The sequence below is a fragment of the Geospiza fortis genome, unplaced genomic scaffold (assembly GCF_000277835.1).
Source record: "Geospiza fortis unplaced genomic scaffold, GeoFor_1.0 scaffold166, whole genome shotgun sequence".
Lineage (NCBI taxonomy): Eukaryota > Metazoa > Chordata > Aves > Passeriformes > Thraupidae > Geospiza > Geospiza fortis.
The window spans coordinates 6,501,415-6,521,460 of record NW_005054310.1 but is presented as its reverse complement, the minus strand read 5'-3'; the positions used below and the strand labels follow the sequence as shown (position 1 = coordinate 6,521,460).

Genomic DNA, 20,046 nt, shown 5'->3' with positions numbered 1-20,046 from the left:
ACTCTTAAGCTGCCTGGTCTCCCCCCCACCCCATTGTGGTGTTTGGGTTGGTTTGCATGTTTTGGTGGAGAAGTCTACCAAGAGAACCCTGTTGCGGTTGCATGCAGAGGTTGCTGTTGCACCTCAGCAGGATGTGCATGCTGTGCTTAGTTTAGGAACTGACAAGTAGCTGATGAGTGGACATGACCTTCTAAGGCTAGGAAATAGGAGCTGTTAGCCAAAGTTTTTAAGAAAAAGAGGTAAATGCAGCAGTAACTTGGAGACAGTTTTTGAGTGTTCCAGTACTGTGTGACTTCATGTATATCCTTAAATTAGGTCCTATCTGTTACCTTTACTTACCAAGTAGCCTTTTTCATTACTGTGCTTAAAAGCTGATGCTTTGCATCCCTAGCCTGTTTTTGTGCACATCTGGTTCCTGTCAGACTGCAGGCTTGCTTTAGTGGGACGGTTGGAGTGAGTGAAAAAGGGGTGAGGTCTTACCTTAGAAACACCTTGAGACCATTAGACTGGAATTATTAAAAGACAGGACAAGTTGAGGTCCATTATGTGAGGTTAGGCATCTGGCATTTGTGATGCATATTAAAATTATGCAGAGTCTTGGCTTTTGTTTTCAGTAAAAAGTAATATCTGGCATGTCAAGCTGCAGAGATAACCTTCCAAGCATGACCTGAGCTGAAGTGATGTCTGCTTGAGACTGATGTGCCTGAAGTCCAAATGTCACCCTTAACTGTTTAACTACAAACCCTTGTTTGGAGTTTTGAGTGGGGGTTGGTGTCAGTACCGAGGCCTGTGGGATTTGTAATTGAGTAATACATCTGTATTGCTGCTTCTGAGAAGAGAGGGCACTTACAAAAGAAAAATGGGTTGTGAAACAGACTTCAGAAGGAGAAGAAACAGAAGGCATAAAGGCAATATTTTTGGAAAGTAATTTTTCAGTATGTTCTTCTGTTGGTAGATATTGACTGTTACTAAATAGTAAATTAATTGATATGAAAGATTGTTATTTGCTTGATCTCTCAAGAATTAATTTTGTTCTTTACTGTGGCACCCTGTATTGAGGGCTGGATAAATGTGATCAGCTCTGTTTTCTGGCTGTAAACAAGCTAGTCTGTACAAGGCAAGAAAATGAAAACCACATGGAACATAAGCTTAACTTTTATTTCTCCCTTCATTAATTAAAGTTTGGCTTTTGTGAATTCTATGGGAGAATGTTTGAGAAACTATATTTTTCTTCTTGGTTGAAACTTATTTTAAAATAAACTCAGAGCAGAGATCAGGTTTTTTTAACTGAGTTATTAAAAAGCTTGTTTTTTGCAACATCAGCATAGCTTATGGAAGGACTACTTAAAATTTGTGAAAGTGTCAGTTTTTTGTGGAGATCGTGTGGATTATAATGTAAATGCTGGAAGTAAAATATGTAGCTGTTCTCGTAAGAGAAAGGTGATGACCTAGCTCAGTTTTCATTTTCAAATACGGTTTTTCTTCCTTTCTGTTTTATACATGCTATTTGCATCACAAAACAGACAACAATAACTCAATGTTAAATGTGATTTGTTTGATAACACATTATGGAAACTGAGAATCTTCAATCCTGAGCACTGTGAATAACCCATATCCCTTTAGCAATAATTATCTCACATCTTTTGTCAGGTTTATGGCTACTAATGACTTGATGACAGAACTTCAGAAAGATTCTATCAAGCTGGATGATGACAGTGAAAGAAAGGTGGTGAAGATGATTTTGAAATTATTGGAAGATAAAAATGGTGAGGTACAAAACTTAGCTGTCAAATGGTAGGTATTCTTTTTCTATGATGTAAAGAATTGTGTAATGACTGAACAATATAAAGCACTTCTGAAAACTCAAAGGACACTGCTACACAAAATAATTTTGAAATTGACGTCCTCAGAGGAACCTTATTCTTGTAGACTACCTGCTTTAATGGTTGTACGTAAAAAATGATATTTTGTTGACACTGGGGATTAATATTTGGGGTTTCAGGTGCCAAATAGCACATGCAGTCCTTGCTGGAAGTATTTGAGTGATGCACTTGTTCTTTGGTGCCAATTCTTGATTACTAAATAGATACAAAAAGCTTATAATTCAGTGGTAGTTGCCACATTGATACTTGATGGTGAGACCTTAGATGATGTGCAGGGGAAGAATTGTACTATTAGAGTTGTGTTCAAGCAGACATGAAAACATGAAACGGTAAAGATATGGCCTCGGTTATCAAAGTGGAACTTACCTGTTTGCTAGCATTCAGAGTACTGCGCTGATGCTTTTACAAGCTTTACAGGAACTGTAAATGTTTTATGGGATCAGGGTGCATTTACTTGCCTTTCAGAGACTTCTGTTGCTTCACTGCCCTCTCTTCCTCACTTTATTGAGCTTTACATATGGTGTGACTTTTCCAGAGCACCCTTTGAAGAGATGCTACATTTCTTACGACTTTTTGTTCTTGGCCATTCGGATTTTTGTGTGCTTTAAAGCGGGCCTCTCTTAGGACGCATATAGTGTTCCTGAGAATGTTTCTTGTTTGTGAGCTTAGGGGTTTTTTTTAATACTCCATATACACTACTTATATTCCATGAGGTATGGATTGGAGTAAACTTGGAGCTTGAGAAGTTTCACATTGTGACTAGCCAAGTTTGTTTTAGCTTGTTATTCTTTGTAGTTTGCCCTGTCAGACTAGCAAAGCAGAGGTACTGTGTGTACCTCTGCTTATGTACTTAGAAGCAGTGTTTGCTTCAGCTTCTGAAGTGTTGTAAGTGATGGTAACTAAAACCTTGCACAGACAAATTGGTGTAGGAATGTCAAGTTTCAAGCCAGATATTTGCGATATTAGGTATATTAGCACTATAATTGTCACTACTTTTTCCCTACTGTCACCAGGGCTGCAGTGTTTTTAAAATGTGTCTTACCCATATCCTTTTCATAACAACACAAAATACTCTGTTTCTTTTTAATTCAAACTTCTGGAATGTCTGTTCCTTATGTTTTCGTGATTTTGAAACTGATTGCTTGTACTCAATCAGAAGAGCATATTGTTGTGAAACTTGGCTCAGGCTTAGAATTGTCTTTGTGTCTAATAGCATTTTATGGAAAAGTTACATATTAGCATACTTGCAATACTCATTTCTAATATACATCCTAAAGTTGTCCTGAAATTTAGATTAATGCACATAGAGACATATATCACCATCTTTAATGGCAGTGTTAGAATGTAGGGTCTAAATTACAAGTAGTGCTTACTAAAGCATAAAAGAAAGATTGCAAAGGGAAGAGAATGAGAAAATAGATTACTTCCTGTGTGTCTGCATGTCCTGTTCTTATTACCAGTGCTTCAGTTTTTAAATTTACTTTGATATACTGGTAAAACTCTTGGATTTAACTAATGTGACTGAATCTCTTTCAATTTTGGAGTGTTTTTGAGAATTCCAGATAATGTTAAGGAACAGTGTTAAATTTACTTTAATGGGACAAGAAACATAATAGAAAAGTTTTCAGGTGAATTATGAACATCTGTGTAGAAGGTGGACATGTGTACCTTCTGGATCACATCAAGTTGTGTTTTTTTAGTCTTTTTTTTGTGTCCCAATCACTTGCAGCTATGCTTTGAATAAAAAAAAGAAACAACAAAAAACACCACTCTTTTATTCTCAAAGCAGCTTGTACTCAAAATACAGTTCATGACAGTTTTAAGCCTAATACTGCTGCTGCTTCCTGTTTGCTGTTCTTGTACTCCTTTTTCTTTTTCTCATGCTGCTTCTTACCTGGTTTTGTGACAGACTGGTTTAGGGACTTAGTTTTCTTCTGGCTTATTGTTTTCCTTCTGCACTTTACCTGTTGGTAGAAACATTGGCGGGGGTGAAGGATGGGAGAGGCTGAACACTACTAAGCTGTAGGTTTTTTAAGACAGTTCAAGCTGATCTGAAGTGTTCCATCTGCTGCAACACTCCATGTAAGACTGACTCATTGGGAAGTTAATTTCAGCCAGCATATTTTTCTTGGCTTTTTAAATTTTAAATATTTTGTGCTCTTGTGTATTTCTGTTAAGGGTTTCTTGGCACTTCCAGCTGAGGAAAGCATAAACTGTCTTAAGATCTCTCTTTATTTAAATGCTGTGGTGAACTTTAGAGACTGTTAGCAGTAACTTTTATCAGACGCTTGATGACCCATTAAAGTATCAATTCCCTCTCTCATAGAAAGAGGATTTAAGACAGCCCAATGTTCTTTTCAATCTGCACTTGAGATAGATTTTTTCCTTGAGGAAGGGAGAAAGGTGTTGGAGCTTGTTAGGGGAACTTTCTTTACAGGTAGATCAATTGAAATGCTCTGAATAAAACTCTTGCATAAGAGTCACTCTTGGAAGATTTGATTCTCGAGGTCACTGAACACGGCAGATTTGAAACAACTCGGAGCAACCATAAAGCAGTATTTATTTTTAGGTGAGCGTAGCAACAAGTGAGCAACGTTCCTGGTTTTGCCTTATCCACTGCTCGCTTTCACACTTGAGTAAGAGGAGCGCTGTTTGTTAAAATGCCGATGAACTTTTTCCTTATTATCTCTACAGAGCACGCTGGTGATTTTGTTCTTGCTCCTTTCAATTACATTATGCTGGTTTGGGGCAGGATAAACTGGGTAAAAGCGAAGCCGAAGTCAGTTTTTGGGTTCATTGGTATTTGGGTAGCTACCTTGCAAAATGGTTGTCCAGTTCATTTCTGAATAAAAATGAAAATACATGAGCTGCATTAGTAGTCTTGAAGTAAAAGTTGGCCTGCTGTAATCTTTGACCCTACAGAAGGGAACCGAGTTTTATTTGTTAAGCTTCTTACTGCAGGCAGTAGATGAAACCTATGTCAGTAACGTCAGGTTGTTTCCCTTGTTTTTCTTAACTACACGTAAAATATTAAATGTATTTTTGTTGTCTCCAACTTTTGAAGGAATGATTTATGATTTACCTGATAGTCATAGGCTGTTTTACTATCAGCCAGTGTGGAAAAGGCTATTCTTACAGCATATCCTTAGTATATAGCTGTAAGTGTAGTCCAGCGTGGTATCCTGTGCACCTTATGGCAGCAGTAGTTACACTGCCTGTGGCTTGATTATGTACATGAGGTGTAGTCAAGCAGTGTGGTTTGTCTAAGTGTAGGTATTGTGTTGGTATCGCTTGTTCCTCGTTGCTGATAATCTTTGTAATGCTCTATTGGCCCAAATTGCACATTAATTGTTTCATGTGTTCAATGTTGTAGCTTAAGGATGAGCTGTTTCTCATTTTGAACACTTTGATATTCTGCCATTTAAACCTACAAATAGAAATTTTTATTGATTTACACTGTGAAATCTTTTGTGAAACCAGTAAGAAGCCAAACATACCCAAATCTATCTAGAGTGAAGAAAATAAAGGTGGGATTAAAGTAAGCATTTCAGTGATTTCTCCCTGTGGTACTGCAGTTTCTCTGCATTTATCAGAGTGACTTCTCTGGGCAGTAGTTCAACGTAGGGAGCTCTCCCTGACGCTGTGATTCTGAGTCATTAGTGTGAACAGGATGATGCATGTATTGGCTGCTGTGTGGCTGATCCAGTTCAGCAGCTTTAAAGCATTTTGTATGCTTTGGTAATACACTACTGTGCATCATGCTATACTAGTGATTTGAATAATATCGGTTTTTTAAATTTGTGAATTTTAATTCTTCCTTGTAAATAAATGTGCTTATTCCATAGCTGTTAAAATATGCCAGTTGGAGATTATAATTGATTAGATGTTGGTGTTCAGCTTCCTAATATGGAGCTATGCTATGGACACCTTTACTTCCAAATATGTGTAGCTTAAAGGAGACTTTGTTGCTGTTTATATCCATAGGCAGCTGAATGAGCTTTTTACTTCGAGAGAACCTAGACACAAATTATTGGCTAGTGAAAGGGAAAAGATCAAAGAGCACTTAAAACTATCCAAAATGGTCTTCAAGTGTGTAAAATACATGCTTAAGTGCAAAAGCTTTGTAGTCAGAACTGATTTGATAGAAGAAGGTTATAGTTTACTTTCAATTTCTGGTAAGATTGATTTGTAATCTGGGACTAATAATAAGGTCTATAGGTGATATTTACTGATTTTGAAGGCCAGAAAAGCTTGAGATAGTATTTTGTAAAACTTACTTCACAATTGTTATGTCTGATTTGCTGAACTAATAGGTTGAATAAATAGGACTGAAGATGCTGATTCAGGTAATATATAGCTTAGTACTTCCCAGAAACTGTAATTTATAGTGTGTGTTAATATCATTCCAGTGTTTGGTCATCTTTAAAACATTAGCAAAAAAGTGTTTCCGATTCTTAGCTGAGATGAATCTGATTGACTGGCCTTTACTGTGATTATTTTAATTACTCATAGGTTGCATTTGAAAAATAAGCAAATTTAAATCAAAAGAATTCAGTAGTTGTTCAACAATTCAGGTTTAAAACAAGGGGTTTTTAACCTTGTGTACTGTTGTCTGTTGACTGAAATGCACAGGGAGTTTAATTTCTCTGGACTACTATGGAGTCATTGTACCTTGGAATTCTGTAGGTTTGTGTTCGAGTTGATTTGTCCTTGTGTTGTTTGCAAAACAATTCACTGTGCACCAGGAGCAGATGCATGCAACAGTGCTGTGAGTAGCCGCTGACTGACAGTGGTGTGTATGAAGAGAAGCTCTATATATAGACGTGTCAATGAATCACGGTGAGGGAAAAGCTTGACTGAAGAGTCAAATCAAGTTGTAAAGAAAGCTGTGAGCTTTTTCAGCAACTGGAGAAAATGTTTCAACTGCAGACAGGGATAGCTTGATGTATTTGTGTCTCAGAGATAATTATTGGTAATAATTTGTGTTAGCAGATGTTTGTGTACAGATTTAGCAGGAGTTTCTAAGTTAGAGGCAAAAAGTCTTTACTTGTACTAGTGTTCAGAAATTATTTTAATCATTAATAATTTAACATAATTGAAGCAGTAAAATTAGCAGATTAGATTGTGGATATGGTCCTCTAAACCCCTTCCTACTCTCAGGGATTTAGTGGCTGTAGAGATAGTTTAATAGAATCTGAAGAATCCAGTACAATGCCCTTTCCCTAAATTAAAGGGTAGTGTCAGGTTAGGGCATGAGGTCTGACTGCTTTTATGAAAGGGGTCTCTGCCTGAACTGTTCATTTCTGCAGGAGCTGCTGAAGCAAGTGAGAAATCATCCATTACATCTTCATTTCTGTGCACTTAAAGGGCTTCTTTTTATGCCATCAATCAGATATCAGTCAGTATCTCAGCTGAGTTCTCTTGAGATTACCTGTATGCTGTACTTTCTAAAAATGTAACCCCAAAGTTGTTCTTGTGTATTTATTTAAGGTTATATGTAAATCTCCATTAAATACTCTCCAAATTGAATAAATTGCAATATTTCTGAATTTGTGGCATTGGTGTGATCATAAAGCATCAGTTTCAGATGTCTGTGCACTAGTTTGACTAATCTCAAATTAGTTCCAAGTTCTGTGGATTAACAAAATGGAGTAAGTTGCAAGTGATACTTTAGTGTGTGGTTTTGGCAAGTGTGTTTTGCCTTTGCTGCCTCTCCACCCACCCTTCCCCTGCCCCCGCCCCCCACATGTATTTTCAGCAGGTTTTACCACATGAGTACCCACATGAGTGGGTAAGGAGAGAAAGAAACCAAGCAGGTTATGGTTTGTGAAGGAAAGCATGGGAAGTGCTAGGTGTGATTGCCTTGGGAGTTGTGTATTCCTGGGTGTTAATCCAAGTGCCTCAAGTGCAAGCACTGTTCTGAGTTCATGGCAGGTAAGGCCTTGTGAGCGTGGCTGTCGAAAGAGGAGCTCCAGGTTTGCCTAACATGGTGACAGACCCTTGATGGCAGAGCTCTGAACCTTACTCTGGTTACTATTGTGCAGTATGTCACATACAGTGCTTGAGTGCAAGGGCTTGCTTGTCCATGTCCTCCTACTGTCTGCTCTTGCTTTCTGCCTTTTGCTTCTGATGGGCATTTTTTAATAATAATTAGGTCTTGCCCCTGTGAATTTTTGGACATGTTAAAAAGGGTAACAGCAATGGGGTACGTACAACAGGTTTGGGGATGGAAGATGTGTTTGGGTTTGTTTTACTGCATAGAGCCATGACTGAATCCAAATGTTGTATAGAATAAAGATGCAGTAATTAAGAACATTGTTTACTTGTTTGTGAATTATGCAGACACTAATGGCCAAGCATGTAAACTGATGGCTCTGGCTAGGTTAATTTTTGTTGTAAATCTTGTTGTGAACTGAGAAATGAGAGGGACTGTAGTTTTGAGACTGAAGCAGAACAGCCGTACAAAATGAATTTCCAGCTCCAAATAAGAAACATGTACTAAACAAGTGTTTTGTTACTAGATTTATGGAGGCAAGTTATCAGTCCAACCAGACGAGGCTTTTCAGTTTTTAAAATTCTGCTTTGTGTTGCTACCAAAACCAAGCTGAAGTTTATGACTTGAATGCAAAATGCTGAAATAATATTGTTGCCAATTTAATACTCTTCTCTTGTTTATACAGCCTGGGACCTCTGGTGAGTAAAGTGAAGGAGTATCAAGTGGAGACCATTGTAGATACCCTGTGTACAAACATGCTTTCAGATAAAGAACAGTTACGTGACATTTCAAGCATTGGTCTTAAAACTGTGATTGGAGAACTTCCCCCTGCTTCCAGTGGTAAGGCATTTTGTACTAAAGACTTTATGCAGTTGTATCATTTACTAATTCAAAAAAATGTAAAAAGCTGGAGGTTTTAGGGAAGAGGTTTCAGCATTGGAACTAGTTTCCATTAGGGTAAAAACATGGCACAAATACCCTTTCAGTTTGTCCTTCTCTGACTGTATTGCCAAATTTTACTAGTTTAAGAACATATTTTTTAATGAAGGATTGCATTAATATGGAAAACAAGTTCAGAGAATATGAAATTCAGTATAACAAGTTGTAAAAGCTTCTGTTTTAATTATTGCCTGGTGGAGCACATCTAGGCTGTAGTAATAGCTAGATCTCATCTTGGTCTTTGGTTGATAATGCGCTTTAAAATTGATTACAACTCCTGTACTTTTCCTTAACCATCTGATTTCTTGTCTCACTTTCTAGGAATTGTTTTGGGAAGTACCTTGTGCTTCTGACAGTTGCCTGTTAAATTAGTGAAAGTCTTACCTGCAGGTTTAAATGAAGGCAGTCTTTCCTCTAGAAGAGACACTAATGTTGAACAGCTCATCAGTTAATAGCATTACTTTTTTACTCAAGTGCTTTTCAGATATCATAATGTAGAATATGAATGAGACTAGAGAGTGATTAAAAAGGCTTTGGAAATTACATTTTTAGAGACTGAGGTCTTGTGAATTAAAAAAAAAGCTCTGATTTTAATATCCTTTTTGAAAATTGACATGTAAGTCTTGCTTCTGTCAAGCAGCAGTGAGATGCATAAGCTTTACATAAATAACTAATTTTAAGTCAGTTTTTTTAAGCTTTTACTCTTGAGTTTGCCTACACAAAAGAAGATTTTTGGGTGGAGGTAAAGCTCAAACAAAAATGTAGGCAAGTCTTTCAATATAATTAACATTCCTAATATAAAAATAAACAACATGTCATTTCTTGCTCTCAACTGAAACACAGATTGTTCTCTTTTTCTTAGCCTCCATGGTAACACATTAGATTGTCCACTTGTTATATTTTAATTTTAGTTGTAGTTAAGAATGAGCCATAATATATATAAACTAGATTTACCATCGGTTGGAAGGGTATTAATTTCACATTGAAATTTGCAAAATGTGGCTTGAAGAATTTCATGCAGGTGAAGATGAGTACTAACCTCTGGGCAGTCGTTTCCATGATAGGAGTTTCTTCTCATAATTACTTAAAACAATGTTAGACAATTAGAGGAAGGGGGAACTATGAAGTTTTATGAAGATGTTTTTACTTATATTTTAAAATACCTCAGATATAAGTTTTCCCCCTCTCTCAAATGTTTTAGTAGTATTCCAGGTACTTAATTTTTAAGTAGCTTCTTGTGCGAAATAATTTTATTTTGCTTTTTTTTTTTACATTAGAAGTAGCTCTCTACTTTTGTGCTTTTCCTTACCATATAGTATATACCTTCATTTTTACTTATACTACTTTCATTTATTGCTCTAGACTTGTTGTGGCTTTCACTTTCCATCGCTTGCCCTTCCAAAAGCAGTGCTCTGTTGTGTGTACCTTCTGGGAAAAGAATCCCTCCTGCTTAGTATGTTTGTATATAGATAGTTTTTCAGCTCTAATGCGGAGCATACATGACATTAGCAGAGTGGCTGTTTAAGCTTGTTTTGTTGGTTGGAAAAAGCTTCTTTATGTAGATTGGGTTGCTTTCCATAGTCACAAACATCATCTCTAGTCTTAAAAGGTGTATTTTAAAAATATTATGGAAATGCTGAGGTTTTGTTGTACTTTCAGGTTCTGCATTAGCAGCTAATGTTTGCAAAAAGATCACAGGGCGTCTCACTAGTGCTATAGCCAAGCAGGAAGATGTGTCTGTTCAACTGGAGGCACTGGATATCATGGCTGATATGCTGAGCAGGTAAACATCTCTCTTTTAGTACACTGATGAATGCTTATAAATACTGCTTAAAGCTTGAACTTCAGTTTCCCAAATGTTAAAATTAAATTATTCAAAGTCATATGAAATAATATGGTTGTGTGACGTGTAGATTAAACTTAATTTAGAAAAAATAAGTGAATGTATTGAAGATAATTGGTTGATCAATTACTATTTAACTTTCTGAGAACTGTGGTTTTAAGCTTATTTTAATGTTTGTCATTTTGAAGTTATGTTTTAAACTATTTCTTCTTTTAACAAGTTCTAAAACCTGAAATTTTAAACATTTGATTGGAATCTTTATGATGTTTGGGGAATTTTTGAAGGATTGTTTTACAGTATATGAACAAAGTTATCCAGATTCAATTGGTTTTGAGTTTGTGTTTTGTCTGTTTTAAGGCAAGGAGGACTGCTTGTTAACTTCCATCCTTCAATTCTGACCTGTCTGCTCCCCCAGCTGACCAGCCCAAGACTTGCTGTGAGGAAAAGAACCATCATTGCTCTTGGTCACCTGGTTATGAGTTGTGGCAATATGGTTTTTGTTGACCTCATTGAACATCTGTTGACAGAACTGTCTAAAAATGATTCCATGTCAACAACTAGGACCTATATACAGTGTATTGCTGCTATCAGTAGGCAAGCAGGTCATAGAATAGGTAAGAAAAATATATAAATTATCTTTTACTTTGAAGTTTTTCAGTGAGAATAATTACTTAGGTAATTTTTTTATCTTACCAGGTGAATATCTTGAGAAAATAATTCCTTTGGTTGTAAAGTTTTGTAATGTAGATGATGATGAACTACGAGAGTACTGCATTCAAGCCTTTGAATCTTTTGTTAGGAGGTAAGTCATTCATGGGTACCTATTTCAGGCTTTCTTCAGATTTAGTAGTGTGTCATTTGGTTGTAAGCTGTCAAGAGACAGCCTCCTTTGTACAAATTACTCTTGCAAGCTTTGAACTGGAACAGTTCCTTTAGCTATCTTGTAACTTAGCTCTTGAGCAGTGTGTTATGTCTGTACTCTACAAGCTTTCTGCTTGTGCAAACAGGAGGTGGGAAGTATTCTGATAATATTTGTGTCCAGTAGTGGTGATAAAAATTGGTATCAAAAGGCATATCTGAGTCCTTTGCAACCTTCCAGTCTAGCAGATCCTGTTACAAAGTGGCATTGCCCTTTCTGACCTTCCCTTTGAATTTCTGTAGTTCAGAGGGATGTCCTGATGTTGTCTTGGCTGCTCTCCAAAGTACAGCATGCAACACAAAATCTTTTAAGAATATTTTAGTGCTTCAAAGTAATTTGACAGTGATTATATTTTTATATTACACAGGTGTCCTAAAGAAGTTTATCCTCATGTATCTACTATTATAAACATTTGTCTTAAGTATCTTACTTATGATCCTAATTACAATTATGATGATGAAGATGAAGATGAAAATGCTATGGATGCTGATGGCGGTGATGATGATGATCAAGGTACGTTCTCTTTTTGGTTTGGGGGAGAGGATGAGCTTTTGATCTTGCACCCATCTGAGAAAATTGGTATGGGTGGTAATACTCCTGAGTACCAGCATTTTAAAGACTTGTGTACTTCCATTCAAATTTTGTACCTCTTTTAAATATGGCTAATGAACTCACTTCCTGGAGTAAAAGTATAGGATGTTGATGCTGGAGATCAGTAATTCTGAGGGGGAACATAAAATACAAGACAAATATTTTAAAATACCTTAAAGGTGGAAGAAGGCAGAAGCATGTAGCATGATATAAATAAAGTTAGAACATCAGTTAATGAATTGAAAATACATATACAGCATGGGAAAGGCTTCTCACTACTTTCCACTATAATATATTGGTACCTAATGCATAAAATCAGAATAGATTGAAAATGACTCAGTATTTTTCGGTAGGATAGAAGTGTTTCAGACTGAAAGGCATAAGGTATTTTATTGTTAATATGGTGGCAAGCATTGCCAGATATAAGCTTTGTGAAAACTTGGACGCACAAGTAATCTGAACTGAGGGCATAAAATTCTCATTACTTAAGGAAGGAGTGAGCTGCATAGCTGTTGCTTTAAGACCTGAAAAATCTATATTGCTTATTTTATGCTTTTTGTTATTTTTGGGGACATTGTATAGTTTGATTTACCTCTAGAAAGAAGCAGACAGAATAATTTGTTGAATCTTGATCAGCTAGTATTCACTGTTGCTTTGTTGTCTTGAATAAAGAATATGCTTTAAATCAGTAGTCAGGCTGATTTATGATGGGGAAATATGATGGGGAGCTCATTTTCCTGTTTGCAGTTTAAATTAATATGTGTGGGAGGGTAATGTGAAAAAATTGGCTGAGAATTACAAGTTAGGCTGTTTAGAAGGCTTTTTGTATGTGTGGTTCTTAAAGTAATTCTGAACCTATTTCTTTGTGTGTCTTATGCAAAGAACCCAACTTTTTAATTGTTTAAGAAGTGTGTTCTTTTTAATTGTTTAAAATAAAACTTGATGCTTTGCTTGTCTAGACTTGAACATATGCATAATTTATTTTTTCAAGGGAGTGATGATGAATATAGTGATGATGATGACATGAGCTGGAAAGTGAGACGTGCAGCTGCTAAATGTCTGGATGCTGTGGTTAGCACACGACACGAAATGCTTCCAGAATTCTACAAAACTGTATCTCCTGCTTTAATAGCCAGATTCAAAGAACGTGAAGAGAATGTTAAAGCAGATGTTTTTCATGCATATCTTTCTCTTTTAAAACAAACTCGACCTGTGCAAAGTTGGCTTTGTGATCCTGATGCAATGGAACAAGGAGAGACACCTTTGACAATGCTTCAGAGTCAGGTTATTTGTAACGGTTTTTGTTATCTTTGAGAAGACATGGTAAAATTGCATGCTGTTCATAAGGATAGTTCATTCAATGTGCTTTATCCTGTAGTAGTAACATAGAGAGGAAGCTGGGTAAACTGGGCCCAAAAATGCAACAGTCTTGGAAACTGAAATTGACTTGTACGAATGTGCTTATTTAATTTGTTTACTCAGCTGTAAAAGTTGTATGTCATATGTCATTTAGCCACATTGCCAAAGCAAAAGTTACTTCCTGCATTCTGTATCCAGACATAAGATCAAGATAAAACTTGATCTGCTGCAACATATTTTATTTGCAGAATAGAAAGGGTAATGCTGGAAAACTTCATCTAAGTGAATTATTTAGGTGATTTTTCAATTGTTGCTCTCTACAGTTATATTAATGCAAATCACCTTTCAAAGCTAAATCACTTTTTTTTTTAAGCAGTTATTTTGAATCTTCATTTCCCAGTGTTTCTACACTTCTCTAGTTCTGTAGAGAAATCAGGGGGTTAGGATGCACATATTTCTTTATATCCCCAGTGATCAATAATGAAAGAAATGCCAACTATTGAATCAATTAACAGATGTGTGATGATTACAGGTTCCCAACATAGTTAAAGCCTTGCACAAACAGATGAAGGAGAAAAGTGTTAAGACTCGTCAGTGCTGCTTTAACATGCTGACTGAGCTAGTAAATGTGTTACCTGGAGCCCTAATGCAGCATGTTCCTGTACTTGTACCAGGTATGAGAAACACAGCATTAACTGAAACAGTTAGTAATAAATGGTATGGGAAGTTCTGAAACATCAAAATATTGAAGTCCCGACTGCTTTTTGCAAAAACTTGGAAGTGGGGTTTCTGTTGAAAGAAAATGGCAAAATAATCAGCTATTATGTGTATCCATATAAATATTTTTGTCATATATTATCATTAATCTTGAAGAGAAGATTAAAGGTTTTTTCTTCTTTATAAAAAGAATTTAATTTGATTCTTAATTACAAAATCAAACTGCCTTCTTTTCCATCCAAACAGAGAAAAATATTTTCCATAGTTTAGCTTTTAAAACTTAAAATGTTGAAATTTGAAGTAATGGTGAAAAATAAGGTTGGAAATGTCATAAACCATTGAATGGCTCATGTCTTTTGAGGGAGGTAGCTTAAAAGCTAATTGGTTGAATAAAGTGATTAAAGGGGTTTGGAAGCAGGAAGATGGGGAACCAGAAGGTGTAAATTCAGTATAGCTGCCTTCCTTTGGAAATTTTGAAGTGTTCTAGCAGACACTATACCTGCCCTAAAAATACATTTTTTTGTTTTTTTCCAGGAATAATCTTTTCACTGAATGACAAATCAAGTTCTTCTAATCTGAAGATAGATGCTTTGTCCTGTTTGTATGTGATCCTCTGCAATCATTCTCCCCAAGTCTTTCATCCTCATGTTCAAGCATTGGTACCTCCAGTTGTAGCTTGTGTTGGTGACCCGTTTTACAAGATAACATCAGAGGCACTTCTGGTTACCCAACAACTTGTAAAGGTTATTCGTCCTTTAGACCAGCCTACTTCCTTTGATGCTACTCCTTACATCAAAGATTTGTTTACTTGTACAATCAAAAGATTAAAGGCTGCTGACATTGATCAGGAGGTGAAAGAAAGGGCAATATCTTGCATGGGTCAAATAATCTGTAGCCTTGGTGACAGTCTAGGCACAGACCTGCCTAGCACACTTCAGATTTTTCTAGAGAGACTGAAGAATGAGATCACTCGGTTAACTACTGTGAAGGCAATGACATTGATTGCTGGTTCTCCTTTGAAGATAGATTTGAGACCAATCCTTGGGGAAGGAGTTCCTATTCTTGCTTCTTTTCTGAGAAAGAACCAGCGAGCTTTGAAGCTGGGCACTCTTTCTGCGCTAGATATTTTAATTAAGAATTACAGTGACAGCTTGACAGCTGCCATGATTGATGCAGTCCTGGATGAGCTTCCACCTCTGATTAGTGAAAGTGACATGCACGTATCACAGATGGCCATCAGTTTTCTGACAACGCTGGCTAAAGTATATCCTTCCTCCCTGTCAAAGATTAGTGGCTCCATTCTCAATGAACTTATTGGGCTGGTAAGATCACCCCTACTTCAGGGTGGAGCACTTAGTGCCATGCTAGAATTTTTCCAGGCTTTGGTTGTGACTGGTACAAACAATTTAGGCTATATGGATTTACTGCGCATGTTAACGGGTCCAGTGTACTCCCAGAGCACAGCACTTACTCACAAGCAGTCTTACTATTCCATTGCCAAATGTGTTGCTGCCCTCACTCGAGCCTGCCCTAAGGAAGGACCAGCTGTTGTAGGTCAGTTCATTCAAGATGTTAAGAACTCGAGGTCCACAGATTCCATTCGTCTTTTGGCTTTGCTTTCTCTTGGGGAAGTTGGGCATCACATTGACTTAAGTGGACAAATCGAGCTGAAGTCTGTAATACTGGAAGCATTCTCTTCTCCTAGTGAAGAAGTCAAGTCAGCGGCATCATACGCCTTAGGCAGTATTAGTGTTGGCAATCTTCCTGAGTATCTGCCATTTGTCCTACAAGAAATAACCAGTCAGCCTAAGAGGCAATACCTTCTTCTGCATTCCTTGAAAGAAATAATTAGCTCTGCGTCAGTGATTGGTCTCAAACCATATGTTGAGAACATCTGGGCCTTACTCCTGAAACACTGTGAATGTGCAGAAGAGGGTACAAGGAATGTTGTTGCTGAATGCTTGGGCAAGCTTACGTTGATAGACCCAGAGACTCTGCTTCCACGACTCAAGGGATACTTGGCATCAGGTGAGTAGTAATGCATGTACATGTTGGAGCAGATGGCTTTATGATACCTGTTAAAAATGGATCTAGTTTTTCAAATTACATGCTTAAATGTTGTGTCTTCAAGTTTTGCTCCCTTTCCCCAACAACGGAAGGTTAAGGTTTGCGTTTACTAGAAGTTGTTAGTAATACACAACAAGAATTCCTTGTGTTCTGCTTTCAGACATTATGTTTCTCTTAACAATGTTATGTTTTATGTTTATGACAGGGCTATAAACTGGAAGGGGAGGGAGCATGGGTGACTAAGGGAGAAATTAACAAATCAGTTGCAACATTTTGAGCTTTTGGTGTCGGTTACTATATTTCTAATTTTCAGATAAGGATTCTGAAGTTTTTAAGAATTAGGAAAGATTTTTGTGCATAATTAATGAATCAGTCTCATATCAAGAGCTGTATTCACGTGTTTTCTTCATGTGCTTCTTGTGTAAGGGGGAGAATTTTTTTGTAGGATGATGTGTGATCATAAATAATCTGTTTTAATAGGCTTATTGCTCACATTTTCTATAGGAGATAACATTACATGTGTATTACAATGTTATGGTATTTTTCCCCTGGTTAAAATATTCTCTCTGTAGGTTTGAGTTACATATTGCATTGCTAGCAATAAATAGCATTTTTTGTTTGCTGTTCTTAAGAGTATTAGAAATCTAAGAGGAATGAGTGGCATTGAGCATGATTTAGATTCTCTTGTTTTTCTGTTTTCATCTTGCATGTTCACACTTTTGTTTCATATTAGGGTCCTCATATGCTCGAAGTTCAGTGGTTACTGCTGTTAAGTTCACTATTTCTGATCATCCTCAACCCATAGATCCACTCTTGAAGAACTGCATAGGTAAGTACTCCACTTATACTGACAGCTTCTATGTTTTCAGGCAAGAGAATTACATTTAATTTTTTTTTTGTGTTACCGGAAATAAATATTTTGAAGATACTAGAATTAGCTGCTAATGACAACTGTTGGAAGAGTTACAAGATATTTCCATAGTAGCCAATTATTTCTATTAACACTAATTTATTTGAATTCTGAGCAGAAAAATTATGTCATTAAAAATTCTGTGTATTGACTTTGTGATGGGCAATACAAGAAGCTAATGTTTTTAGTAGGATGGGATCCAAAAGCTGATTTCCTTTCCCGTGTTTTTGCCAAATTATATCAGTTTGATTTAATAAGATGTACTATATTTACCAAGAAGCGTGGTCTTGGAAATATTTGACTTCTAGTCACTTAAGACATGTATGCTTGTGTGAATTATTCTGAGTATTACCAGGTTTTGAATTGTAAATACAGGATGTAATGCTTGTAGTCTGAAAGCATTTGGAATTGTGTGTATTTTTATACAGGAGTAAAGTAATCAGAGCTTTCAGTGTAACATCAGTATGACAAAGACTTTTGCAATGCTGTGGCTTTTTTTATACTCGCATTTGTATAACAAAGTATTGTAGATTTTTTTTAAAGATGTTATGAATGTTCTATGCTTGTTTAATTACAGGTCTAAAGATCTGTAAAAAAATGGATCTATGCTTCTTAACTTAATAGGAGGGAAAAGATTTAAAGCATAAAGTTTTGTAAAGAGCAAGGTTTTTATTTATAGGTAAATGAAGTCAGTTTACTGTGTGTTATTTTCATCACTAAGCTTTTTTGTTTTTTAAGTAATATATTCAAGAATTATGTTTGTAGGTTTTTCCCCCTTCCACTGAAGTTGCCTTGCCCCTTTGGTTTCTGGAAATATTTATTGATTATTCAATCAAAAAGCTATCAGAATCTAGTACTTTAAAAATTTCAGTCATTTTGAGTTGTGTTACGCAGCTTTTTGGTGGGTGTAAGAGTCACTTTGTTTGAGGATATATTCATGCAGCCATTTATTTTACTATGGCTGTGTTATCGAAGTATAGAAGAATCTAATTTAAAGATGCCCAAATGTAGGGGGGCATGGGAGAGGTGGTGCTACATTAATATATACTGAGTAGGCCAATTTTATAGCAATTTAGGTATTCTCAGTATATGCCAATTTGATGGTTAAAAAATCAGTTAGTAGTTTCCTTGAGAGGTGTTCTGGAACTTCTGAACTGCAGCAAGTGAAATTGGTTTTCTAGTGCATATTATGAGAGAATTTTAATAAATAGAGAAAATAAAAGGTTAAATGTAGTTTTCATTAATTTACATGAAAAGAAAGTTTATATGTCATTGTGATGGCAGTTTATTTTGATGGTGTTTCTTCTACTACTGTTTCATTATATGAAGTACTATATAACAATTATATTAATAGCTTTCATATGATGATAATTAATCCTTTATTTGTGTAATCATGCTGAAATAGCAGGTGTGTGTTACATTAAAATAACTCCTGAACTAAGTATGTCTTTTTTTTTAAGTTTAAAACTAAGCAAATATATTTTAAAAGTTGCAAATGTAAAAGATCCTCATAGATTGCTTGCTTTCTGTATGTGATTGCAGGTGATTTTCTGAAAACTCTGGAGGACCCAGATCTCAATGTCAGGAGAGTTGCCCTAGTGACTTTTAATTCAGCTGCCCACAATAAACCATCTTTGATAAGGGACCTCTTAGATACTGTGCTTCCTCATCTTTACAATGAAACAAAAGTCAGAAAGGAGTTAATCAGAGAGGTAAGTTAACTGAGAAACACAATGCTAAATATGTAAGTAGGTTATTTTTTAAAAGTGTATTCCTTAACTTTTATTTTGTTCACTGACAGGTGGAAATGGGACCATTTAAGCACACGGTTGATGATGGGTTGGACATAAGGAAAGCAGCTTTTGAGTGCATGTATACTCTATTGGACAGCTGTTTGGATAGACTAGATATATTTGAATTCTTAAACCATGTTGAAGATGGCCTGAAGGATCACTATGATATTAAGGTTAGCTGTCATTTTTCTCTGTGAAAGCAGTGACTTTTTCAAAATATTTCAAATAGTGAATAGACTGAAATGGTAAAAATATTACTTCATATGCTTAAGTACTTCACTACATTTGCCATTTTTATTAAAGTGTGACTGTTCAAAAGGTTACACAGCATGGTGGGAGATATATCTCCATATATGTGCCAGGCATAACTGTTGTTGAATTGGGTTTTTTCCTCACCCCAGATGCTGACCTTTTTAATGCTGGTGAGACTGTCTACCCTTTGTCCGAGCGCAGTGCTGCAGAGGTTGGACAGGCTCGTTGAACCTTTGCGTGCTACGTGTACAACTAAGGTATTTCAGCTTATTTAAATTCATTGTTTTGTGTTTTCTTATAGAAATATAAATGAACTCTTGTTTAAAGAATACCTCTGTACTGCTGCAGCGTTTCCTGAGTTACAGTTGATAAGCTGCAGTAGGCAGGATAATTAGATTAGAAATGAATGGATCTTTGTACAAGTGTTAACTGTATTTGAATTACAGATGGAGAGATAGATTTGTAAGCTTCTTTTTAGAAATCCTCTGTTTCTTTGATGCATTTTCTTTTGTTCCTTAAAAATTCAGCTGCCACTTGGGCAACTTGTAAATCTTACTTCATTATAAATAGTGAAACTAGAATACTGAGAGTTTATCTCACTTCTGATGATGGTGTTGTTTCAGACAACCATTTGGCTGATGAAGGCAGTGTAAAGTAGTCCTTGTTTTGTTAGACTTTTTGTCTAGGCTTTTGTTAGAGTTTTTGTCAGTTACCCCACCTCTTCTTCATTTATATTACAGGATTATTGGATCTTCCTAGTTAGTCTCCTTCCATTCCT

The 20,046-nt window shown here is 36.2% G+C and overlaps 1 protein-coding gene across 1 annotated transcript in view; it reads left to right on the top strand.

Moving 5' to 3' along the window:
• Positions 1-1,652: 1,652 nt before the first annotated feature.
• The window catches only part of CAND1 (cullin associated and neddylation dissociated 1), a 22,310-nt gene continuing 3,916 nt past the window's right edge, over positions 1,653-20,046 (top strand). Inside the window, exons 1-13 of the mRNA XM_031055623.1 lie at positions 1,653-1,794; positions 8,564-8,718; positions 10,477-10,600; positions 11,018-11,274; positions 11,357-11,462; positions 11,947-12,092; positions 13,162-13,454; positions 14,062-14,203; positions 14,781-16,274; positions 17,047-17,142; positions 18,766-18,935; positions 19,025-19,189; positions 19,418-19,525. Coding sequence (XP_030911483.1) covers positions 1,655-1,794; positions 8,564-8,718; positions 10,477-10,600; positions 11,018-11,274; positions 11,357-11,462; positions 11,947-12,092; positions 13,162-13,454; positions 14,062-14,203; positions 14,781-16,274; positions 17,047-17,142; positions 18,766-18,935; positions 19,025-19,189; positions 19,418-19,525 — 3,396 coding nt within the window. The 5' untranslated portion in view covers positions 1,653-1,654. The remainder of the gene's footprint in view (positions 1,795-8,563; positions 8,719-10,476; positions 10,601-11,017; positions 11,275-11,356; positions 11,463-11,946; positions 12,093-13,161; positions 13,455-14,061; positions 14,204-14,780; positions 16,275-17,046; positions 17,143-18,765; positions 18,936-19,024; positions 19,190-19,417; positions 19,526-20,046) is intronic.